Source organism: Candoia aspera, chromosome 9 (genome assembly GCF_035149785.1).
Source record: "Candoia aspera isolate rCanAsp1 chromosome 9, rCanAsp1.hap2, whole genome shotgun sequence".
Lineage (NCBI taxonomy): Eukaryota > Metazoa > Chordata > Lepidosauria > Squamata > Boidae > Candoia > Candoia aspera.
Window position 1 is genome coordinate 22,062,504 of NC_086161.1, and position 26,134 is coordinate 22,088,637.

Below are 26,134 nucleotides of genomic sequence, written 5' to 3' on the forward strand. Positions count from 1 at the left end.
AAGAAATTCATTGAGCTTATTGGGACTTAAAGATAGAGATGACAAAAGAATCACACAAAATAGGTTTAGACTGAGAGATGGGAACTGATTTAGAGTTACCCAGGAACATTGTAGCTTGGCAAAATTGAGATCTGGATTTCCTTGGTCTTAAATATAATGCTGTACCAGTTGTACCACCCTGGCCTAGGCACGCATTAGGTCCTCTTTGTTGGAACAGTATTCTAAACGCATCAAAGGAATTAAATTTGGGATCAGCGGTTCACAATTTTTAGAATATGAAACCTACATTTTTTTTAAAAAAAAAGATAAACTTGGATTATATTTTGAGTAAAAAAAGTATTTTGTATTGCAGGTCTCTCACTGCAAGTACTGGTTATGATATTCTAATGACACATGTTTTTTTCCCCTCTTCCATCCCTGGCAGGTACACTTAAAAGAGGAGAGTCCTTCTGTAGATTCACAGTGAGAAGTAAATGTTTTAGGAGCTAAACTGTGAAATACTGAGTCTGCAACCATGTTCAGCTGTAACCCTAGAGTCTCAGGTAGATATATATATGGATATATATCAATGTCTATATACATATAAATATGTCTATTCTTATGGAAGTTCAAGCGTTTAAAGTAAGCAATTTAGAAACCAAGAGTCCTGAAGAAAGTTATTGCTTTGCTCTTGCCTTTTGTGGAACATTTGCAAGGAGTTCTGGTTTGACCAGCGTTGCCTTTTGAGGGGCTGTATTGGGAGCCACATCTGGCAAGACTAAAATGCTTGTCGAGCAAATTTCAGAAAAAAACTTGAGCTTTTGGAGAAGCGGGAAAACATCCTTAATAGCAGTAAGGTTGTTAGTGGACAGTATTTCATTTCTGTCAGTGGAAGAAAGAGGCAAGAGATTCACACTACAAAGGCAGCAGCCAATTTAGCGTTAATTTATTACGTTAAAGAGCTGGTCCCAGTGTACAAAATTAGGAATAACGCAACAACGTCTTGTCTCAGAGAAACAAGGCGCCCTGTTGAGCCTCAGCTCTCTTTCCAACTTGTAGCTCCCCACAGGCCTGGAAATTTCTTGTGAAGGAGTTAAGAAAATTGGGATCAAAAAAATAGTGAAGGATGGGCAGGGATGGAGAATTTTTGAAAAAGTCATACTGTTATTGTTGGAAGGATATACAAATGAGGGAAGTGCCTTGGAAGGAATGTATTGCTACAGTCTAATTGCTGGATGTCTTTTTTTTTTTTCTCAACATACTTTGCACTAGACTTGTATCTCTAAAGGTCTGCGAATAGACTATCAGGACTTCATCACTTGCGATATATAAAGTACAACTCGATTTGTACTTTCTGTTCGTGGGCCTTTAGAGAACCACTGAAGTTGTGTTCATGTGTGTCTTTGAGCTCTTTCTAAATCTGTTGTAATCTTGCTTCTTCTAGACCCCATGAATATTCCCCCATGTTATTGTGACCTGGGGAAGTCTGCTAGGGACATATTCAACAAAGGATATGGTGAGTAATGTAATGCCCACAAACCCAATTTTGCTATTTTAACCTCAACCTTATACTGGCTGTCCAGAAAAATTACAGATTATTCGAGTGATATAGACTCTCAGGAAAATCCTCTTTTGAGGTAAGTTAAGAAATGTTGGTTTTTAACTTTAGTATTAGGTAACATTGAACTTGCAAGATTTTTTGCAGTGCTCAGGATCCAAGCATTCACTTGGAATGCCTCACAACTACTGTACCTATTTCAGGCAAATGTATGCTGTTTATCACATCATTTATTCTGGTATGTGTTGTTAATTTCAGGGTTTGGATTGGTCAAGTTAGATTTGAAGACCAAATCTTCTAGCGGAGTGGTAAGTAATGACCTTATTAAATAACTTCTGTAACAAAAGGGTTTGTAGGAATATCTCGGTAATACTGAAGTAGTGCATACAAGCATTCCTTTTCAGGATCCCCAAATCCTACCTGCCCATCAATGTTTTGTGACTTGGCTTTTTCACAGCTTAATATTTTAGAGTATGGTTATAGTAAGTGGCAAAGAAAGATTTTGATTGATGGCAATTTTATTGTGCATTTGTCTGCCATGCTTGGAATAGTTATAGCAGGAGAGATAAACAATTGAAGGAATACATAATTATATAAGTATGATTGATATTATTGGAAATCCAGCAATATATTGGATTAATCAAATTTTACTGATGGATCAACAGTGCTAATTTAATTTCCCCCCCTTTTTTTCATGCAACACTGTTTTTGGATGTGTAATTAGCTGGTAAGAATACAACATATTCTCTTGTCTCCTATATGCTTTGTGTTAAGGTTTATTTACTTGGACTGTGACCCAGTCTGTTTCTAAGCCGCTCCAAAGGTTAAAAAATATATGGTAACCAGGCTCTAACTGTTGCATTATTAAGCTGAACCATTTATGCTGGAACTGCCAAAAGAGTTCCATCTGGTCAGATCTCCCATTTTTTTATAATGTCAGGCTTTGCATAGCTGTTGCACCATTCCCCAACCCAAACGTTACACGGGAGAGATGGAATAAGTTCTTCATGTGCTTGGAAATCCCCATGATTAACTCTAGCATTGGGCTTGGGTATTAAAATCAGTCTAAAGGCCTGAACCATGATTAGATTAACTGTAGATGTTGCAGCTTAGGTATACATTCTGGTAGATGCATTTTTATTTGCATCTCTGCTGCCCAGTGTGGGATTTCTAGTGGGGAGTTCAGTTTTTGAAATTTGTCTGGGACGCGGTGGCGCTGCGGGTTAAACCGCTGAGCTGTCGATCGGAAGGTCGGCGGTTCGAAACCGCGCGGCGGGGTGAGCTCCCGTTGCTCGTCCCAGCTCCTGCTCACCTAGCAGTTCGAAAACATGCAAATGTGAGTAGATCAATAGGTACCGCTTCGGCGGGAAGGTAACGGCGTTCCGAGTCGTCATGCTGGCCACATGACCCGGAAGTGTCTATGACAACACCGGCTCCAAGGCTTAGAAACGGAGATGAGCACCGCCCCCTAGAGTCAGACATGACTGGACTTTACGTCAAGGGAAACCTTTACCTTTTTAAAGTCTTGCAGCTGTTAGGACAGCATCTTCTCAAGATTGATTCAAAGTGCAGAGTATAGTTATTACCATTCCAGTTTTCACTCAATTGAGGCATAAAATATAATTCTGCAAATTGCTTAATTCCTGTTATTTCAGTGGTGAACTTTATTATTTTTTTCCATATCGTTTGCATCCAGTTCCTTTCTCTAGCTGGTCCTTTCTGCGTTCCATGTACTGCCTTGGCCCTTTTGATTCGTGAACTGCTGGAGTTTTGAGATAATTTCATATATTGTGTGAACCCACTGCCTGGTTTGTTTAGTTTTGGCTTAGCACAATGATATGAGTCTGGCCATTGGGATGCATGAAACCAGGGTTTATGGCTTAGCATTATGTATGAATGTCGCCATGGTAATTTATTCAAGAAACCATCGTTAAATAAAAATACGTTGGGAGGAAATGGGCCAGGGCATTTACCATTGCTTCAAGGAATGCTTTCAAGAACTTCTTAAGCTGAAATATTGGGGACCCTTGACTTTGCTGGAGTGTGCAAAGAGTTGCTGGATCAAAGCATTGAGACAGAAAGCTGAGGCAAAATCATAGCATCCCGCTTGTTCTAATATGGTCTGCCCCAACGGCATTTCTTGTCCCAAGAGGGCAGGCAAACCGTTGATGTTGTTAGTCGTCTTGCCGTCTTCTCTTCTGCAGCTTTTTCTCCCAGTAGAGCTCACTTGTAGAATGCTAGCCTAGCAGAGGGAGGGGGCAATTATTTGGGGCATAGATTGCACGAGGAGTTGCAGCAGAGAACAGGTTTCACTGCATCCCTCGTCTTCAGGCTCCATCTGGCAATGTAAACTCCTTTAGGCAGAATGCAAGCTTGCTGCCATCACTCTTAACTTTGGCCTTACTGCCATAAATGGATCAGATGCTGCTTTTTCAACCTATTGAAGGCATGAAATGTATGGTTTTTACAACACTTCTCAAGATAAGATATATTAGCCTGGAACAATGGGATTTGTTTCTTCTATCACATACTTGATTTAAAAACATCTACCTTGTGTTACATGATCTAAGGTATAGTCGTTTTAAGTGTATTCTGTTTTACTAAAATAGGGACGGGCAACATTTTTTCTATTCCCCTCTGCTGAGGATGGCTGAAACAAGAAGAGTAATTGCCAGAAATGGGTGGGGAGCATTTGTCTCTTTCTGGTACCCTCTTGTTTTCTGACATCCTCTTTTGAAATTAAGTCAAAGGCTCCAGAACGGAAAGGATCGGGAAAGCTTGACGCTGAATTAATAGACCCCTTTAACAAATGTCCTTGTGTTTGTCACTAGTACAGAAATATGTCGTTTTAGCACCGTCATGGAACAAGTTGAATTATAAGACCTCAGACAGGAGAAATATGTCTTGATAAGGTCCTGAAATTCAGTGGATTGTATCAATAATACTGCTCGGGAACTGCAAATCATGTTGTAGATGGAGGCTGTATCATTAGTCAAACCCCAAATCTTTCCAACTTAATACAAATGCAATTTGTTTACAGGAATTTACCACCACTGGCTCCTCCAACACAGACACAGGCAAAGCCTCAGGCAGCCTTGAGACTAAGTATAAATTTAAGGATTATGGACTTACATTCACCCAGAAATGGAACACCGACAACACCTTGGGCACAGAGCTTACCATGGAAGATAAGGTAAGAGAGGTAGAATCTAGGTTACGGCACGTCTTGTAGAGGGAAAAATCAAGAAGCACTTAATTTAATCTGCCCAGAATAAAACAGATTTTTGTGTGTTGTAGAGGACATTTTTTTTAAAAAATTGTTTTCTCACATCTTTTTTTCTTAGATCAGATCTTCATACTAGATTAAGTAATACATAAAAAATTAAAAATAATTTGAGTAACATTATCTTATGTTTTTATATTGTTAGTGTATTTTCTTACTTTGTGAGCTGCCAAGACTCCTGTGATAGCAGCGTGTATATTTGATTAGTAAATAAATAATAAATGAACATGGGTAGCACGAGATCTGTTGAAATCCTTGGAGAATTTAAAAAAATATCTGAGGATGGGCACGGGTGGATTTATCTCGCAGTCTCTAAAGCAGCGTTCCTCAACCTTGGCAACTTCAAGCTGTGTGAATTTCAACTCCCAGAATTCCCCAGCCAGCATGGCTGGGGAATTCTGGGAGTTGAAATCCACACAGCTTGAAGTTGCCAAGGCTGAAAAACACTGCTCTAAAGACAGGGAGCAGGAGTTTTCTGAGTGTACTCCGAACATGTGACAAAATAGTGAGGCTGCTGTAAACCCCACCAGTCCCAATTTTGGGGAGAACTTAAGATGCTCTCCGTTTTTTTGAATCTCAGTTAAGTTTCTGGTAACTGAAGAAGCGTGTCATTCAGTATATGTACATAGTAGTTCTGCTTGGATACTGCTTAGGTTTTTGAAGGGCCTTGAGGTAGATTTTTCTCAATTTCAGATAACCCAGGAGCTTCATGCTATAGTGGTAAATGAGAACTGTGCCTTGTCTGTAAAACCAAAACAACAGCTTTTGGGATCACCATTACATGTGTTATTTCACTTGTTTGTGTTACATTCTACTGTGATTTACCAAAAGAGAGAACAAGAAATGTTAAGTAGAGGATCATAAAACAGGATAAAAATGTAACCATATTATGGGGAGAAAGAACCAATGTATTCTTTTCCTTTTTTCACTCCAGTTGGTTGAGGGAATGAAGTTGAGTCTTGAAACCATGTTTGTACCAAATACGGGGTAAGTATTCCTCTTCTAGAAGTAGGACCTCTTTGGTTATATCCATTCCCCATAGGATGTGGTATAACATCTGGATAGCTTTTCTAAAACCGTGAGGACACCCTTCCCTCTCCTGGAACTCCCAGAAAATACCAGGATGTGGGAGGCAGAATTAGATGATGTATTAGATGCTTTTCCGCCTACATCTATTTAATATGTCTTTAACATGTAAATAAAATACAGTTTTTGGGATTCCACAGGTGCCATCTAACTGTTACAGGCACTGTATTGCTGACTATTTTCATAACATTGGGTTGGCAGAGTTTTGATCTCTAAAATTTAATAGAAAATGTCAATAAAATACATTGTATGCTACATACTAGACAACCTGACTCCATCTTCTGTTCTTCTTAAACTCTCCTTTGCCAGGAAGAAAAGTGGGAAGTTGAAGACATCTTACAAACGAGAGTTTATTAATATAGGTTGTAATGTTGACATAGATCTCTCTGGACCAACCATTCATGGCTGGGCTGTGTTGGGCTATGATGGTTGGCTTGCTGGCTATCAGATGGCTTTTGACACAGCCAAATCCAAACTCTCACAGAATAATTTTGCCTTGGGCTACAAGGCAGCAGATTTTCAGCTGCATACAAATGTGTAAGTACTGATTGAAGTCAAAGGGGCTTAAATGCGTGTTCATGTGTGTGTGAGAGTTAAATCAATAAATATTGCACAGTTGAAGTCTCTGTCCTTGGAGGGGTGGGTGCAGACTAAATGAACTGATGTCTTGCTTTACCTGAAACAGATGGTTTCTTTTCTAGTTGTCCTATCAGTGGAGATTTTGCTAGAGCTTTTATTTTGAATTTGAAAAAGGCCTTACCTTTTGAGAATAACTGAACATGTCAGAGCTTGCAGAGACAGCTGATTGACTGGTTGTAGGAATGTCCATCCTGAAGAAGCCAGTCTTTATTTATATTTCTCCCCAGTTCTTCTTCCCTGTACTACACTGTGGCTTATACAAACATTGTAGGAGGAGGGCTGTGGCAAAAAATCAGGAATTTGGTAGCACTTGATGAAAACTCACGTCTTTCAATAAAACAGGTTAGTTGGAAAAGGTGCTACCAGACTTCCGATTTCGTGGCTTAAGTGATTTTTAACGTGGCACCAAACATATGTGCTGTTCCATCCCCTGATGCAGCTGGGAGAAATCCCTTGAGATGTTTTTACAACCCTTCCAAACTTTTTCTAATTCCAACTGTTCTTGAGGAACCTTTGTACCTCACTGAACTCTAAAGCGTTGAATATATTATGAGAATGTCAAGGCCAGAAGAAAATTATTCAGTTAGATTATTCAAACTCCTGTCAGTCTCTGTTTACCTGAAGGAGAGCAGGGGAAGCAAAGGGTGTGGAGGGTGAGTGGGCAGGCAAGTTGAACTGAAGCAGAATTCTTTTCGGTGGGGGCAGAAATGAAACGGTATTTGTTACCAACAGGAACGATGGCACTGAATTTGGTGGCTCAATCTACCAGAAGGTTAATGACAAGGTTGAAACATCTGTAAGCCTTGCTTGGACTGCTGGTAGTAATAACACTCGGTTTGGTATTGCCACCAAGTATCAGCTGGATGAGAAAGCCTCTGTCTCGGTAAGAATTTTGCCATGTTTCTAGGATGTTATAACCGTGTGTTGTTTAATGAAGTCATTTGGATGTCATATTCTCTCTCCCCCTTCTCGCTTCCTCCTATTTACCTATGAGAAGTTTGGAAACTCCTTGTAGGTGATTTGTCTGAATCTGCCAGTTGCTGTAGTTGATTTCAGTTTAGCGAGCTCTGGGAACTGTGGTTTGAGGTTCACTCGTTAGCCAATTAAAAGTTTGGATGATGTGACACTGAACAGCAGAACTGAAGGGAAGCACACGTTATTCAGATCTCACTAAGCCATCATTTAGCAAGATTTCTGAACATCCCATGGGAATGAGTTGCACCTTGTTACTTCTTGGTTTAATTCATTTCCATGATGGAAAACACTGTGGCATTAACCTTTCCTTTTTATCACTCATGGGATCTTCTTGTGGAACTGTTTTGTATATTTCAGTAAACACTATTAGCTTACAAAAATGTATATATGATAATTTGCTGATGGTAGCTTTGGGCTAAGTGTATAAAGGAGGGGATCTTAACCTGAGGTCCATGGATAGATTTCAGAGGGTCTGTGAACTTGGGTGGAAAAAAAACTAATTTTATTATCACTGACCTCTAACAGAGATTTAGCCTTTCATTTAATGATGAATGTGGGCAACCCAAGTAATTTATGGCCTCTAGACTCCAAAAATCTCATGTTACTTCCCATTAATTTCATACCCAAGAGCAAGATTTATGTCTATAATTATGGCACTATTGTTTTGTCCAAGGTCACTGAAGTAAAAGCCTTGCACAGCAAAACTTCCATATGGCCAATTGTTATTAGCCTTTCCCTATAAGGTGTTAGCTCTAGTCCTCGAAAACTTCAGCTTTCAAGATATATACTGTACATAAACATAAGTACCAGGTGTGAAGTTGACTCTCTCAACTTTGATTGAGTCAACTTGTCCTAGGAAAGAACCCATGTATCATTATGTGCTGCACTTTTTTTTTTTTAGGCCAAAGTGAATAACGCCAGCCTCATCGGACTTGGTTACACTCAGACCCTCCGACCTGGTATGCTAATGACTTTTTCTATACTGAATGTTTTCATTTTAATAATACCATAGAGTACAAAGAGTATGTAAATGTAGCAGAACTTTCAGTCAAAACATACTGAAAAGTTCTGCACTTTGTAAACCTTAGGGAAGACCAGCATGGGATGGAATTTTTAAAAAGCAAGTTTCTAGTTCTTGTGATTGTGATCATTGGCTTGAAAGCATGTAGGCCACATCAGCTGAAATTCAGAATAGCTCAGTGGCATTCCATGTGGATCACAGGAGTGGAGTATATGAATCTGACAAAGAACAGTACGTGCTATTGCACACGGTGAGCAATCATGCCGAGAGAGAGTCCTGTCCTAAGAACCAAAGGGGAAATAAAGGGAAGGAAGCTAGATTAACCAAAGCTAGTCTGGAGATTTCTCAGGCAAAACTCCTCAGCAAGCAGATAGGCAATTAACCAAAGCTTAGAATCTGAGACCTGGCACTGTTTGCTTCAGCTTTCCCAACGCTGGGCTTCTCCTGCCTGTCTTTTGTGTTCTTATTGACTAGAAGTGGTCTGCTGCATTCTCTAACAATGACATGATATTTCTACCAGGTGTGAAGTTGACTCTCTCAACTTTGATTGATGGCAAGAATTTCAGTACTGGCGGCCATAAAATTGGTCTGGGATTTGAGCTGGAAGCTTAATGTAGGTTTTGATGAAGTATTAGATCTTTATTTGGAAGATGAAGGAGAAAATAAACCCCACATGTTCTGGCCTTAAACTCTTCCATGAAACTTCAAAAAGCGTGAACTTGATATTCTTCCAAAGAATTGTTGTAACCCCCAACACTGAAGTCTGGAGAGCACAACCCAGTGAAGGGCAATACTTGAAGAAATGCATGGAAGTTGTAATGGTTGTGCTACATTTCAGTTCGGTTCCTCAGTTATTTTAAAAGTTTCCTCAGAAGACAGCATAGCATCTGGTTAAAGGAAGAATCTCCCACTTCCCCATCCTTCTGTGTTACTTCATCACATCGTGCATGTCCGACATTTCATGATCTTTTGTAAAACCGGTCTCTGTGCTGTAGTGAAAACTCTGGTTTTGCATCAAAATGGAAATAAATGAAATCACATTTGGAACCCAATCCTTTGTTTGATTAATGCTACCTTTAAAATCCTAAATGTTCTGTTTCAGACCCAACCCGTAAAGATAGGAAAATAATGGTTGGAGGGGTCGCATGACATTTCTTTCTGTAGCTCAGAGTTTTGCTGTCAAAGCAAACTATTTAAAACTGCTGCTTTCTCAAGTAGGAAAACTAAACTCTTGTACGTAGCACTTGATAGAGAGTAACTGCAGTGGCAAACCAAACGTTCCGTTCTTCACCAGCGGAGGAAGGCATGCTGAATAGCAGCACTGGCCGTTTTGGATAATTGCATTTTTTTCTGCTATTTCCCTCTCTTGAGGAACAGCATCATCAGAGTGTGTGCCTTTCAAATACTATCAATTAATATTGCTTAACAAATAAATTAATAAAATAGCCATTGTGTTAAGTCTGTTTCTGTGTTAAAAATTGCAGTTTATAGCCTTTATTACAACAATATATTTTTCTTCCATCACAGCCTGCTGTAAAAAAATAATAAAATAACGGAGACTTTTTTTGCATTTGGAGGGCACAATTTTTTAAAAAATTGATTTCTGAGGCCTACAGAGCACACAGCTTGGGAAAAGATTCAGTTTCTAAAGGCACAAACTGTGATTATTTTTTAATAATGTATTTAAAAATGTAAGCTTAATGTATCCACTTATTTCATTGGTGGTTCCCCAGAATGCTGGCTAGGAAATTCTGGGAGTTGAAGTCCAGACATCTTAAAGTTGCCAAGGTTGAGAAACACTATCCTAGATATTTCACTGCTTTCAGCTTTTTAACTATAACCCTTCGCAACATCTGGTTAGAGGAACCAAAACCTTTTGATCATGCAGACTTGATGAAGAGTGGTAAATTTACCACTTACAATAATCAAATAAGGTTTCAGTATCATTTATTTCTCTGATGAACTTTTGCCTCTCTCAAAGTAGTGTGGACAGCAAAGTTCCATTGAGGAAGCTGTAAAACTAGATGCTCAGAGGGCTCCATATAGTCCCTGCAAATGTCACTCATTTGAATGACTTCAGGAGGAAAGCCTGTGTGTATACTGATACATGGGCTGGCCTTTATCCCCCTATTATAAGGTTCATGGCTCACATGGAAGCCAATGCAGCTTCTGTCCCACAAGTATATTTAGAGCAATATTAACAGGGAATTGTGTCGTGCGTGGGAGTCTCATATTAGGAGTGTCTAAATTCTTTCCTTGCTGGAAGCGGAGAATCTTTCTCACCTACATCAATGTAGCAAAATGAATGTCAACCTACCTTCAGGGTCTGCAATTCAGCAGTTATTATGGAAACAGGCACCACCAGGTGAACAAGCCACTGAGAGCCTAGACTAGACAGCTTATACCCAAAGTATCAGTTTAAACTAAAGCTATACAGAAAAATACAGTTTATATACAATTGAAGAAGAATCAAATACATCACTTAGGGTCGCCCAGTAGGCTGCAAGCATAGATTTCTCACCAAGAACAGCAGTTACAGTAAGGTCAGGTCATCAACACGATAGAAAGATAATTTTTATGTGATTAAATTAAGATCATTTTCACATCTGAGTTTGTTCTAGGCTTTTTCTTTCTTCTGCTGGAAGTTTCAGCCAACTCCAGTCCAAAGTCTAAATACAAAGAAAATGCATGTCCCTATTAATGTACTCTGCATTTGTTAACATATAGACACACTGATAGATATGAGTTAACTAAATCCCACCCACCCCCCTTTTTAACTTTTCCTCTATCCCTGTTTAAGCAGGGCTAAATATAACTAGCTGGCTGAAAAGTGAGAGTTGCTCTCATTACTTTTCTCCCAACCCATCACTTTATAGCGGAAGACCAGATGTTACCATAAAGCTATGCTCTTGATCCTTCATTGTGTCAAGCATGACATTCTCCAGCTGACTGCAGAGGCTATGAGATTCCATCAGGAGATCGTCACTAAGAGACAAAATTATAAAAGGGAACTCTGCAATAACATTTCACAAGAAAACTGTTGGGTGTGAAGAAATGCCACCTCCTAATCACTGCATACTTTTGTCAGGAGCAAGCAAGCTTTTCATCCTGCAGAGGTCTGCACCAGCCCAACTAAAATAGTCCTTTATTATTTTGCACAATACCCATTTTTTTTCTAACTCCAAAGAGTTTTGTAGGACAGTCCACTATGTTGTTAAGTAGTGTTCAAGAAAATAAGTACAAAGCTCCTGAATTAATAGATATATTTGAGATTCTGCCAGTTTCTATTACGGGCAGTCCTCACTTAATAACCCTAATTGGGACCAACCACTCTGCTGCTAAGCAAAGTGGCTGCTAAGTGGGAAATCACGACTGCAACTGTGCTTTCCGGCTGGGAAAAAAGACTAGGCTACTCAGTTTCACAGCTTTTGTTTGCCTTCTAACCATTCCCCCCATCTTTGGAACACTCGTGTGCCTGCTTGATGACTTGTACAGTTCAAAAGCAATGCAACTGCGCTGCAACCTGGGGGGGGAAGCCATGGATGGGCTACGCAAGCAGCTTACTCTCTTAAAATCTCTTTCTCTCCAATCTCTCTGCTCTGCAAGGGGTGGAGGAAAAAAGCAAGCAATTTCTGTAGGCAATCTCTCCTTTGCCTGACTCTTCCCCCCACCCCCCAACAGAACTGTTTGCAACAGCGTTGCCCACAGAAATCACTTGCTTTTTTCCCCCCCTCCCCCAGTCTGGCAGAGCAGAGAGATTGGAGAAAAATGTTTCAAGAGAGTACTGTAAGCAATTAGCATAGCACACCCACGGCTCCCAGCCCTGGGCTGCCAGCACAGTTGCATTGCTTTCGATGTGTAGAAGAGCCAACAGCTTATTCTCTTGCAATCCCTTCCTCTCCAATCTCTCTGCTCTGTAAGGGGCAAAATAAAAAACACAGGTCAGGCACAGGACAACACATGCTGACTAATGGTGACCACGTGACTAAGGGACATTGCGAAAGTCATAAATGGGCCATAAAGTTATTTTTTCAGCACCATCATAACTTTGAACAAAGGTGCAGACCATAAAAGATAACTGGGAACAAGTAAACGTTTTTATGAACAGTGGAATAATTTTTTTGGCTCATGTACCCATGATGAGACAATAAAGTATTCTCTTGGTGAACCATGTTTCTGCCGCCAAAATCTGCTACCATTTACATATGGTTCACTTGTTTTTCCCCCTTACATGAGTACGCAATACTCATGCCCAAAAGAACTTGCTGGTGTTAACAATCAATACAAATTTGCTTTTAGAGATCACTACTAATCTATGCATATTAATATTAAATACAAATCAGAGAAATTACCTGTCACACATCATGTTATTAATTCAAGTGTCTCCTATCTCTTAAAAAAAGTGAACGTAAGTTTCCTTGTGAACTGAAGGTATTTCAGTAAGGCTGTCCTGAACATATTGGGCAGTGTGGTTTCCAACAGCTGCTTCTATTTTGAGGGTGGGGTGGGGGGTGAGCAAAGTGCATTGAATGGACTGTGTGCCAAAATGGAAATGTTGTATATCAGAACTTGGAGGCACACATTTTAAATTGAGGAGGTTCTAGATCACAGCTGAAAATAAACAGCTGCTGGTCAAAAGCAGACAAATGGTTAGGCCAACCAACTGTCTGGTTCAGTTGACGGTGGGATCTGCAGGAGTTAAGAGCAAAGAGAACATCCAAAGGATTTAAGACTACATTGAACTGGGAAGAGCAAAAACGTATTATGTATTAAAAGGGAATACAGACATTTATTTGACACTAGTAATCTGTGGAATTGAAAATGGACAAGCAGTAGCACTTCCCACTCCTTAAGTATATTTTCATCTCTCCTTTTAAAAGCCAGACAGAAATATAACTGAATAATGTGCTAAGAAAGGCTCTTATCTCCTGGATGGATGGATCATAGGTGTTCAAAGATTTAGGTATTTTTCTATTGCATTATATGATCCTGCATATTGAAGGGGACCATGTCACCCATATGCCTTCTCCCCTTCTGCAAGCAAGATCAACCTCTTGTGATTGTCGCTTCAATTCAAAAGGGCACTGATCTCAATGCAAAACAGAATAGGTGCCTGTTTCTCCATGTTATAGCTCTTGAAGTCATGTGGCAAGCACGTGGTTGACCCTGGCTATCTCAAAAAGCTGAATGGGACTGGGTCAGATGACAGACTTCTTGGACAGAAGGCCAATTTCAAGGTAAACTGGAAAGTAAAAGAAACCCCAGAAGACAGCGATGGAAACCATTTCTAAACTATTGCCAAGAAACGACATGAGCAGGTCTATGAAGTTCAACTCAAAAGAGACTCAATTTGGAACATGGCACTAAAGACCTTTTCCTCAAAGAGTAACGGAAACAGTTGAAGTACAACCGTGTGAAATGATCTAAATTGTAGCTAAATAACTGATCCACTTCAACTGCAGGCCCAGATATTCCAATCTGGAAGTTAACCATTTTCACCATTACCTTTTCATCCCAGAATCCAAATTACTGTGTGGGGTAGTAACCTGGAGTGGCAGCTGACCAGGGTTATTAGGACGCGATATGTTTATGCTATCTGGGCTTCCACTGACCGGCCCACGGACTTTGCTCTGCAGAAGGGGAAAGGAAGAAAGGTTGTTTCCTGCACGCAAAGTGGAAATTGGGTAGCTAATGGGATGCCTTTATATCAACATGACAGTTCTTGTTTCTTTCCCAATACTAGGGAACTTGAGCATTTCCCACCAAGTAGATCAGATAATGAGACCTCCCCTTCACTCACACATGCAATTTTCAGGAGGTTCCAGAGCTCCTTCTGTCGTTTCTCCTGAAGCCAGACAACTGTCTTCTCATCTTCGTGCATAAGCAGCATCACCTCCTCCACCTTAGGAAACAATTCCAGTGCCTTCTGCTTGCAGACCACTGTGTTACTGAACAAAGTGACAGCCAAATCACCTATTAGTAGATATACCACAGGTGGCCAGGATGTTAGTTACCGTTAGCTCTCTGTGCACTAATAATATTCCCCCACTCCAGCTGTATTCCAAACAACCAGCCCACTGTCCTCATTAGAAGGCATTTTTGAGAGTCTTACCTGAGCTGAACATAAAGGAGGCGGACCTTCTTTTCAAACGTCTGGATTGCCTGTAGAAGCAACCTTACTACTTCTTGGCTGTCCCCGCTAGTCCTTTGATCTAGAGAAGAATGAGCAGCATTCAAAACACGCTGAACTATTTTAGACAAGAGAAGAAATAAGAGAGACAGCTAAGTTCTGCCACTGCTGGAGTGCTCAAGAGCAGCTGTGCTATCCTGGTGGCTTTCAATGCCTTGGGTCCACAGCTCCAAGAATTCCCAAGCACAAGTCTTGGGTTGCCACACAGAAGGGAGTAACTGTAACATATGATCCAGTCACATTCAGTAGTTTGATACTGCTGTGTTACAGGGCTGTGCAATGCTTTCTATTCTAAAAAGTTATTATGGAGCATGCAAATGGAGCACTTGTCTGCAGCTGCTTAAAACAACTGTTCCATGACTGAACAAATCAAAGGATTCCACACCCCTACTGTTTTGAGTTCAGGAAGAAAAAGGTTACACCCCTAATTTGTGTGAATAGTCACACGTCACCAAACTCTGAGAGAAGACTCATATTTTACATCAAATATGGCACAATTATATGTTAAGTTACATATCTTAGTGCATATATTTGCTTGCATTCTCTAAAATTAGAAATCAGTGTTCTTTCTATAACAGCATGAAAAAAAAATCCACATTTTTGCCATCCCTTCCACATAAAAAAAGTGAGTTATGTCGCATTAACTTCCTGGAATGGCAACAGTGCTTTATGTTTTGTAAAATAAAATCCAGATTAAGAAACTCGAAAAAGAAAAGTCTGGAGTATGTTAAACTGACAGAAGATTTAAGCTTGAAAACTGTGCCTGAATGCTGCTTCTCCCTGGTTTTAGATATTAGGTGGTCTTTGGAATAAAGTACAGAGCAAGATTCCAATGCTGTAAAACATTTACCTCTTGGTTTTTCCCTCAGTTTCCGGTATAAGTCCCTTGCCTGGTCCTCCCTATTGAAAAAAAAAAAGCAAGAAAAAAACTGAGCAATAAAGATCTCAAATATTGCCTTCCAGAAATTGTTTTCTGTGGGAATGGGTGAGGCAGGCTTAATTCTTCATATATGGCCTGGGTGACACAGAAAACATTCTACCCCTCACAAAGGATTCCCCCCCCCAAAAAAAAGGATAAAGCGACTGCTACAATGCAGTTAAGGAGGAAGAGTGGAGTAAGCCTTTGACTCCATTCTAGGCATGTAGTCCTGTCAATTCAGTCACCTATTTCTCTGTCTCCTCTCTAAAGGAGGAAAATCTACTGCTTTGGTGAATAGAAAATGGATCCTAGAAGGATTTGTGGTTCAGCAAAATTTGTATCCTATATTTCCCCAGTCCCAAACTGCAGCCCTGGCAACACAGAGTACAGTAGCTCAACATCTTCAGTCCACCCAATTCTCCTTCAACAACATCTCTATAAAGAAAAGCATTTTGAAATGCACAGTTGTAGATTCAAGCATGCGCGAAGTGATTTGTCATCCTCCCCCTGAATCCCTTTTGGCGACAGCCTTTATTGCAAGACCAATTCTTTCCACAACTCGTCTCCCCTTTTGCTCTGCCTCCCTTTTGTGATGGTCCTCAGTCTTGAAATGGGAAATAATGTGTGCAAAGCCTCACTGTGCTTCAGCAGTCCTCCAGTAAAGTTAGCAAGTAAAAACATTCCCCCTCATTTGCCAGTTCAGGTGAATCTCAAAAACTGGGGCACAGAACAGCAGTCCCACATGAAGAAAGCTCCTCTGGAACCCCAAAGATTCTTAGTTCAGGGTACATATTTTCACATCTCCCAAAGAGTACAAGGATTTGAAATGTTAAGCGGGATGAGAATGGAGCAAAATTACACGTTCACTACAATCAAGTAATACTTGTTTTCTTCATTTTTAAAACAATTATTTAATTTGTGCCACTCACATTTTTCTCAGATAGCACTTGCATTCTAACAGAATTATCACCACTATCCACCCTTCAAATAAACTAGTGAAAACTTGTCTTAACAGATTAATCACAGGGGAATCTGCTATTTGCATTTACATAATTTGCATGACATCATTACACAAATAATACAATTTACACCTTTTGCATGATCATACAATATCTTTAATGCAAAAGTCTACTACATGTGAAGTCTGTTGTACTGAGATCTAGTAAATCTAAGTTTCACTGTGCAGAAATTACTGTTACTATTCCAAACTACAGGGATGGGATCATTTGACTGCTTTCCTGCATGCAGACATAGCCCAGCAGGACAAGAAAAATACTGTCCAGATCAGCCTAACTTGCTGTTTTTCTATGGCTAGTTCCCATGTCATTTTAGAACTTCATTTAATTGTGATGTATTAAATAAACTACAACTGGCTGTCTTTCATTATATTAAGACATAAACTGTGATTTACAAAGCACAGTGGCGAGGCTAGCCAAAACATAGTTTTATGTTATGGCTGGGTGCAATACAGGAATTCAATCAATGCGTAGGAAGCAGGAAAAAAAACTTGGGGAAGCATTTGAACACGTCACACACACAGAAGCAGATCAGATGAACAGGTGGTTCATTTTGAAACTCTGGTAACCCATACAAACAAAAAGTACAAAACACAACTGAAATCAGCTACAGTCCTCTTTCAGTGCTGCCTATCAGTTACAATGAGCTTTTGATGTGCCAAACTTTCTACTGTTCTGTTCACATGATACATTAAAATAGGGTGGAATGGAGAGCATTTCCAAGCCCAGTCAGCGGGGAGGGAGTCAGCTTTAGCCAAAATCAGCTTGGGGCTGCTTGGTTTTTTAATTCACTCTCCCAATGAACTATGTTATGTGAACAAACACAAAATGGTTAATAAAGGATTACCATCTGATCTATTGGCCAACACCGAACAAAATTGCTATAAAAGTCCTGCAAAAGCAGTGATGCCTTAGGACTCCAGCTTGGTACTCATGTTATGTTTCACTCCCAACTTTTGTCCACAGTAAGTTTAATCATAGTAAGGCCATCTCAGATCTATTGTTATTCTTACTGAAAACCACAGACAACCTCCCAGCCATTTTTCTGGTGGCTAGGATATCATCTAAGATGGTTACTCCAATCTGACTAAGGCAGTTATAATCATGTGCTAATGGTGCCCACGGATAAATGTTTGCCCCAAGGGAGCAGCTAACTGGATCAGCCATGTCATGTGAACACCACTTACTAATCATACACAGTCCTGAAAAAGAAGGCCATTTTCTGCTGCTCCAAACTAATTGCTACTGGAACAGACCATTCTTTTAAGCAGGATTATGACTACCAACTGAAGAGAGTATCTGTAGCTCAGGGTTGAACTGTGGAGTCCTTGGTGCTTGCACTGAAGATGTTGCCTAGTCGGGCAATGAAACGTCTGCAAGAAAACCAGGTTCAGAGAGCACCAGGGTCTCCACAGGATTATGACTGCTAGACAAGTAGCACCAGAAGCAACTACTTACAGATCATCCAAGGAGCTCCCTTGTTTCCGGCCTTGTGGGATTCTCTGTAGCTCCACAATATCTGTCTGCAGGGCCATTGTCTTCTTCACCAGCTGCTCCACTTCTTCCTCCTTTCAGAGTCAAAGAAAGGGAACAAAGGAGGAACAACAGAACAAGAGCTGTTTAGTCTTAAAGTGAGCTAGTAACCACTTCTTTTCAGCTCCAGAATTATCTGGGCTGAGTACCAAATGGTTGGTTCACCCAATATGCCAAGACAATGGCTGGGTATTCACAACTTAACCACAAATCACCCAACACCATCTTATAGTGTGGCCTGGCATGCTGCATGAACCCAACCTCTATGTGAATTAGCCTGACTTGGCAGAAGTTGATATATATTAGCCTAAATTTTGCTTGGATTAATGTTTATCTCTGGATAGAAACTTAGAGCAACAAGCATCATTCTTGGGTTCCAAAGCCAAAAACCAACCCAAGTAGAATCAAAACAGACTTTCACTGTTACATTGCAAAAGATGTCTGAGAGCATAAATCAGCTTAAAATGTTCAAGCCTTTGAGGGATATACAATACTTGCTGCTTACAAATTCTGAACTGGAACACAAACAATAGTGTTGATATAGTATAGTGCCTAAGATCTAATAAACTCCAGAATCAAATGTCATTGGGAACATTATATTTAACTTGGGCAAAGCTCTCTCTCTCTGCCTTAGCCTATTTGCCACAGAAGCACAGTAATACAGTTGTATTTTACAGGACTCTTGTATAGCGCAGTGGCCTGGTTCATACACAGAACTAAGCAATATTGTGGTTTGCTCATTAATGTTACATGTAGGCCCACCCATATTGGCTTGTTCAACAAGCCAAGGTTAAAATCCTGATTCAGAGCTATATATGAAAGCAGCCAATGGATGTGAAATGCTTTAATTATTCAGAGGACAGAGGAAAGGGGACTCAATAATTTATATAGCATATTGAATTATTACTGAGTCTTCTTTCCTTTGTCCTCCTATAATTTCTCAATTCCAAGTAATAATGCCTTATCAGCTCTCTACCCCTCATAAGTTCTCATTAATTTTTTTTTCATACTCCCCCCTGTCCCCAAGTCCAAGGCTGCAGAGAAAAAGCACTCAAATCTCTCCTACTCAATCTTCCTAGAGAGACTCAGCCATAGTATCTATCTATTTTCCTCTCAAATATTCTTCCTTCAGTAACCATGACCAGCCTATACAAGAGCAGGGGAAAATATTTATTCCAGCAAATACAACTTTAATTACAACATACTCTTCCACGAAGCTCTACAGCCTGCTCCATCTCCTTCCAAGCAAGTAGTAGTTTCTCAGAAGCTGTAAAAGGGAACACAGCTATGTTTTAATTTGATTTTTTTTTTTAAAAATCAACTGCCCCTTTCTAAATTAATAAAATGATTATTTGAGCTTTTTTCATTAGGGCACAATAAAACTTTAAATGCTGATACCCTGATGGGAAGTACATTGATTTAGGCAACCTGAAACTCTACTTCTGCTCATGCTATCATGTACCAAGCTAAACATTTGTACATTGGAAGATAGCTTGTGTTTAGAAGAACATCAAGCCAATACAAGTACCATTCAAAATGCACTGTAGATTTTCCTCATGCTACAGTTTTTTGTATAGAGAAAACCAGTAGGAAAAGGATTAAAATTCTGTAACAACTGCTTGTGTCTTATTAAAGAAAATAAAACTTACTGATTCCAAATTCAATTTGTTCATTGTATTTCTCCAAGTCAATCTGGATGCTAGTTTTGAAGAAATCCAACTTTGCTTTCAGCTGTTGAGATAGGGAGGCCATAGCGTTCTTCATCTTGGAAAGCGTGCTGTTATGACGCAGCAGGTTCCGCCTATCAAGCCATGAGGGAAAGAGAGTCACCCTCTATGAGACTCAACAGACTCTGCCCTGCACTGGGGGTGGGAGGCGCTTTGTTTTTAATTACAACAGACCATTGAAACTAAAAGTAAGATGTAGTGCAGCAGGGCAACTCTCTTTTTTATCATATATGATTTTAATTTTTATTGAGTATAAACATAAAACAAGAAAGGAATACAATACATACATATAAATATATACATACCATTATAATCCCTAACTCATCTATTTTATTTTTTCATCTTTTGTTTTTTGTTGTTTTTAACAATATTTTTGCTGACGCACAAATTTTACACTAAGGTGAAAGTTGAAGTGAAAATTCAAACAATGAGATTTGATATAGTGGTTTTAAAAAAGACAGAAAAAAGTAAGAGCATTCAAGTGCCCCCCCCCTTTGTTCATTTTTCTTTTCTTTTTTTCCCCTGACCACCAACCAGAGGTCATCCAAGAGTGTGACCAATGCCGTCTCCATCCCGTACCCCAGCCTGAATCCTGACTCAAAGGGGTCTAGATAATCTGTTTCATCCATAGCCTACTGAAGTAGGTTGGAGGGTTGGAAACAGGACAAAAGCCGTCCAGACTGGTTGGTTGAGTGATGGCCCCTTCAGCAGGTGCACCACTGCCTCCTTAAGAGCCAACGGAACCACCCCCCTCCCTCAGAGAAGAATTCACCACCACCCAAACCCAATCGCATGTCCCTTCCCAGGTAGCCTTGACCAGCCAAGAGGGGAAAGGAGAGGTGGCCAAACTAACAGCTGCAAGAACCCTGTTCACTTCCTCTGGCTCAACAGAATCAAACTCCTCCCAGATAACCATGCATGACTTAGCCCCCCTCAACTATCACTGGCTCTGCTTCAAGGCTGGAGTCCAATACAGAGCAAATCTGAGCACCTTTATCCATCAGATGCCTAGCATATTCCTCACAGAGTCTCTCTCTATTGTCCTCTCTATGCAGATAGTCACCAGGAATTATCATCTCAATTTTTTACTAAATATCCAGGTCATTCAGATTCTTTTTATCTCAAGCTGTTTCTATCAGACCAATCTGATTTTACTTCATTGACCACAGCTAAATATTGCTCTATAATTTGTACAGCACGCCGCAATCTCTCTTCTAATTTTTTGTATGTATGTATGTATGTATGGGAATTTTGTGTTTTTTCTTTTATTCTAATCAGATGTGAATCTTCTGGTTTATTTGATAGTCTATGACCAAATAAAAATTGATTTGATTTGATAATATAAGCTAGCATAGCTTTACATTTTCATAGTGTTTTACAAATTCTAGTATTACTTATGTCCTTTTACAGTTATTTGCCCTAATTATTTATAGTATTTAGATTATTCATTGTAAAATTAATTGTAATTTTATAGAATTCTTTTGCTTTTTAATACCTGTACTGTCCTAACAGTCAGGAACCACGCTGAGACAAGGAATAGGTCTCTAGTGTTTTATTACTGCTACATAAGACAGAAAATCCTAACAAACTGAAGACGCGTGGGAAAAACCCAGACAGATAAACCCCAAAAGTCAAGGCGGGCCTGATCTGTGTCTCTCTGAATGGCTGCTTAACTCCTCAGTACTACGCATGCATTTTCCCCCCTGGATAGGGGCCCCCTCCTGCTCACCATCAGTACTCATGACATGTACTTTGTAATTTTACCTTAATAATTTCACCTTTTCCTTGTTTTATGCTATCAGTATGACTTTTTATTTGTATTTCTATTTTAGCGTAATTGTTATGTTACTAGTTGTATGCTGGTCTATGACCAAAATAAAATTGATTGATCTCTGTAAGTAAACTTTGGAATCGCTCCCTCTAAGGAGGGTCCGGTTACCCGAAACAGGGCCACTGGGTGGCCCTCTGCAGATGCAATAAGGGCAGAGGAATACTTAACATTTTGCTGCCCTTACCACCACAAGGTGGGCTCTAACAGTGGCTCCGTTTGATTGGGTTCGCTCCTTGTTGTCCACCAGTGGCACGCTAGGCATCTCTTCACCCACTTCATCTCCCTCAGTTCTTCCACGAACCAGAGAGCGCTCTGGGATCCATGGGTGCAGAGAGGCCACTCAGGTATAATCTGATCCAAAATCTCAGCTGCCTTCCCACTCGAGGTGGCCAACCGAGCTTCAGTCAGACTGTGTAGCAGACATTTTAGTTCCTGTGTGTCTTTCTGTGTTGTCTTTTTATTGTCTCACTATCAGCATATATCTTGGCTATATTAACATCTACAGCAATAGTTTTTACTTGGCAACCATATATATTTATTTTGTATTATTTTAACTGTTTTATGTTTTTATGATTGTAGGCCACCCAGAGTTACTTGTTGAGATGGGCAGCCAGAGAAATCAAATAAATAAATATTTACTGTCCTTTTACTCTTTTTGTATTTTTATTTGGGATCTATAATTTCAGTTGTAAAATTGTATATTGTTCTGCTCAGTGACTGCAGTAAGGTCACTAATTCATTCAAAATTATAACTGGCTTCCAATAGATGGAGAAAATATGGCAATTATGTCAGAATGGACAAGCCCAAAGTTTTCAGGGGCTTCAGTTCTTTAAAACATAAATTAATAAATTTAATGAACAGTTAAAATTGCCATTTTAATGCACAAGGGCCAGCGGGCTAGGAGGAGGCAGGCTCTGAAAACTATAGTCTGTGGCAGCAGTTTGTAATGTCCTAGGATGAGGCCGTCCTTGTTCTCCCATACTACATCATCTTCCAAGTCTGACAGTGGCTCTTTCAGTCTTACTGAAACAAATCCTCACACTCAGAGGAACTGGTACTGTGGACAGAATTCAGCAACTTGAGAATTAATACCTTCAGTTTTCTCCCCAATGCTTGCCTGAGGAGGACAGTACCTGGTACCATTTTGAAATTTCAGAAGGCATTTGAACAGAGCCTCTAAGCACTAGCATAAGTCAAATCATTTTAGGCAAATAAATGTAACTCATACTAGCCCACATTTTTAAGATGGCACAATGGATAAGGAAGTTGGACTTCTGGGGATGGGGTCAGGCATGGGATGTTGCAGAGTTCAGAAAGACACATTTTGACAGCCCTTTTTCTTACAAATACTGCTATATTACATACATTGCTGCTCGTTGACCTTTCTGAAGCTGATTGAAGTCCTCATTCAAACTTCGGATTGCGTGCCAGACCTGACCCCACACTTTGCGCAACTGGAAGAAGGCAAGGTTCCTTTTGGGATCCTGAACTGAGGAAGAAATATATAATCACTAAGAAAAACAAGACCGAGGGATAGGGATTGGCAAATACATAAACAAGCAAAGTTGATTTACATGCCAAATGCTAGCTCCTATAAAAAGATCTTTGATATGTTTAGGGTTTTAGACCCTAACTTGATCTTCTGATTAGCTGGATATCGTGTCAAATTCTATCTAATCAAAGCTTCAGTTGAGAGTATCTTTGCTAACATGGATGGTACCCGACTTGCCAGCTGGTATACAGTTCAGTGCAGCAATTGGTATTGATGTAGTTCAGGATCCTGAGAACCTCCAGTACCTCCCTGAAGCAAGCTGTTAACCATTGTGACTGCACAGATAAACTATGTGTCTGGGCAACGCTTGGAGAGCTCTCACAAACCTGTGCAAGAAAGCTTGAATATTTCTAACAGTCTGAACAGGATTCCATTTCCAGGTATAATTCCTTGTCCCTCATCATGATCAGCAAAAGCAAAATAAATCATGTCAAGTAAAGAATACTAGCGTCTTAATATATTTAACCTGTAGATGTTACAAAACTAACTTGTTCATGATGCAAAAGGAAACATCATTCTTACTATGAAGATTATTTCTTTTACTAGTTCGAGGACCACATGCAAGTAGCAGCACCCTATCCAAGTGTGAGAGGCTAGAATCATGTGACTGCCTTTGGCTCTTCCCATATCTTTTTAAACTGAAGCAGTCATAATCAAAATGAAGTCTCAAGAGTTAGCTTTGGATCTAGGCTTGAGAAAGTGGAATCCCATTGGAGAAATAGATACTAGTGTCTAAATCTAAAGACAGCTTAAAATCGCACAAAGATTAAAGAGAATCTGAAACAGCCAAGCTAATTTGTACTATTTAAACAGAACTGAAACCACCACCACAGGTAAAAATATATTGCAGGAGGAGAACTGATTTTTGGTAGCCAAAAATCAGGAGGAGTTTGGCAGCATCTTTTCAGACTAATAATATATTTTTAAAAAGCATACACTTTCATGAGTTACAGCTTTTTAATAGAATTTGTTAGTCAAAAAAGTGCTACCAGATTCTGGTTTTTGGTTAAAAAAAAAAAAGATAAAAGCTTTTGAAGCGGGTTCTGTATGCTCTCCTCCCAAAAGTGGCAACCTTCAGCATAAAAACTAATGTCCCCTTCTCAGTTGTGGAGACAATATATAAAAGCACAGATAGCCGAGCTGAGTAATGGTTGCTGGTTTCAGTTGAACAACTTTCCTACCTAAGGCCAAGACACACATGGCCACAAGTTTGCAATGGCAGGTAAACACATTGACCAATTAGTTGCCTGTACATTTCTGATACTGGTGCATTTAGAGAAGAGAGCACTGATGTGAAAACTGAACTAATGAAATGCGCTATTCTTCATAAAACCACAGGAATACAACACGATTCGTACAATAATACACACTGTAATTCAGCAGGAAATATAGAAAGACAACTAGAGGCCAAAGTAAGGTGAGCACTGAGGAAAAGTACTCTGTTCTTCTCTACAAAAAAGTCGCATTTGAGCTAAGGCAGAAAACTCAACAGGCGAGGCTTCACGATGATGGCAGAGAAGCTAAGGACTGCCATGTAATTCCTTACCTCTTAAGCCTGAACCAGATGATCAAGTCTCTCTCTACGCATTCCCAGACTAACAGAGAAGTTGGAATGTTATTCATTTAAAGAAAGAGCACAATTATATGTCTAAATACATAAGCAGAGAAAACTCTTTACTGGAACTTCTCCTGCAAAAAATAAGAAAGTCTCTTCCCATCCCAGATTCTTACGAATGCAGTTTATGCTTTCTGGATGGGGCCGTGGAGAGATCTGAGATTCATAGGCTACTTTTCGGTCATCAAACAGGAAGAAAAGGCCAGTATCAGCAGCTGTGGCATCATTAAGCTGGAAGGAAAAAAATAACTCTTCATTTCATTTGCACGATGACATTCTATAATCACTGAAAGTCTCCCTGGTTGTATCCAAGATCCTGCCTTGAGAGTCAAGGAAGACACAGACGAAGGTTCTTGATAATTTCGAAGTATTTCCTATAGAGGAATCTCTGCCCTCTAAGCTCTTCCCCCCACTTTAAAACATCAGTACTTTCAAAGGCTGAGATATTTTCAGCTATGAAGGATTAAATTCTTTCTTTTAATTAAAAGGAAGAATTTAATCCTTCATAGCTGAAAATATCTCAGCATCAGCCGTAGCTCACAGAGTGCCACCCAGTGAAAACATCACAGACTCACCTTTATGTCAGCTAGATACTGAACATCAAGTTTCTCAGGAAATAACACTAGGCCTCCTTCTTGTAACAACTCTTGGTCCTGCTCTGGAATGCCAGTGTCTGCCTGGATCTTAGCCTTTATGCTCTGCAGAGTCTCTCCCTCTGCCAGAGGATACACGTGCATGGAACCTGTTGCCATGTTTAAGATACGAACCAGCTGGAAAAAGAAATACTCATAAAGTAAGGGAAATAAAAAATAATACTACTGCTGCCAAAAATAAAAAAGCAACAAAGACATTGTTATGAAAAGTTCTTTCTCTCTTTCTGTCAGTTGAGTCTCACATTACATAGAATAGCCAGGAGTCAAAAACCTCATTTTTTAAAAAACCTGGTTCAATTAAATGAAAACAACATTTTCCTTGCTCTATTTTTTACCTGGCTAATATGTTAAACATATTTTTGCCATGTATTCCAACTCCATACTACTTTAAGACCTCAAACAGTACCCAATTTTTCTTTTTTCCTTCCCCAATTGTAGATATTTGTGGACTACAATGCCCATAACCCCAGACCAAGGCCCTTTAAGTCTTCCAAACCACCTGGACAGCATTATGTTGTATAACTCTGCATTACACTCTATCAGTGCTCAAAAAGCT

The 26,134-nt window shown here is 39.8% G+C and overlaps 2 protein-coding genes across 2 annotated transcripts in view; one reads left to right on the plus strand and one right to left on the minus strand.

The window, feature by feature from the left end:
* The first annotated feature begins 424 nt into the window (after positions 1–424).
* On the plus strand, positions 425–9,593 carry VDAC3 (voltage dependent anion channel 3). The gene is made up of 9 exons (XM_063311103.1): positions 425–542; positions 1,424–1,495; positions 1,796–1,845; positions 4,578–4,730; positions 5,755–5,807; positions 6,216–6,443; positions 7,278–7,428; positions 8,422–8,479; positions 9,062–9,593. The coding sequence occupies exons 1-9, from the start codon at positions 515–517 to the stop codon at positions 9,151–9,153; spliced, it is 885 nt and encodes a 294-aa protein (XP_063167173.1). The 5' UTR covers positions 425–514; the 3' UTR covers positions 9,154–9,593.
* Positions 9,594–10,135: 542 nt separating this feature from the next.
* The window catches only part of IKBKB (inhibitor of nuclear factor kappa B kinase subunit beta), a 32,876-nt gene continuing 16,877 nt past the window's right edge, over positions 10,136–26,134 (minus strand). The window contains exons 10-21 of the mRNA XM_063311096.1: positions 25,501–25,695; positions 25,042–25,156; positions 23,124–23,247; positions 19,849–20,000; positions 19,405–19,466; positions 18,125–18,234; positions 15,582–15,631; positions 14,654–14,753; positions 14,342–14,489; positions 14,047–14,171; positions 11,436–11,526; positions 10,136–11,210 (exon numbers count right to left, since the gene is read on the minus strand). Coding sequence (XP_063167166.1) covers positions 11,142–11,210; positions 11,436–11,526; positions 14,047–14,171; positions 14,342–14,489; positions 14,654–14,753; positions 15,582–15,631; positions 18,125–18,234; positions 19,405–19,466; positions 19,849–20,000; positions 23,124–23,247; positions 25,042–25,156; positions 25,501–25,695 — 1,341 coding nt within the window. The 3' untranslated portion in view covers positions 10,136–11,141. The remainder of the gene's footprint in view (positions 11,211–11,435; positions 11,527–14,046; positions 14,172–14,341; positions 14,490–14,653; positions 14,754–15,581; positions 15,632–18,124; positions 18,235–19,404; positions 19,467–19,848; positions 20,001–23,123; positions 23,248–25,041; positions 25,157–25,500; positions 25,696–26,134) is intronic.

Excerpts from the sequence above, each read along its gene's own strand:
- VDAC3 (XM_063311103.1), top strand. The coding sequence starts at position 515 with ATGTTCAGCTGTAACCCTAGAGTCTCAG. Across the intron at positions 6,444-7,277 it reads TTTCAGCTGCATACAAATGT|GAACGATGGCACTGAATTTG; the intron begins GTAAGTACTGAT and ends TGTTACCAACAG. Across the intron at positions 7,429-8,421 it reads ATGAGAAAGCCTCTGTCTCG|GCCAAAGTGAATAACGCCAG; the intron begins GTAAGAATTTTG and ends TTTTTTTTTTAG.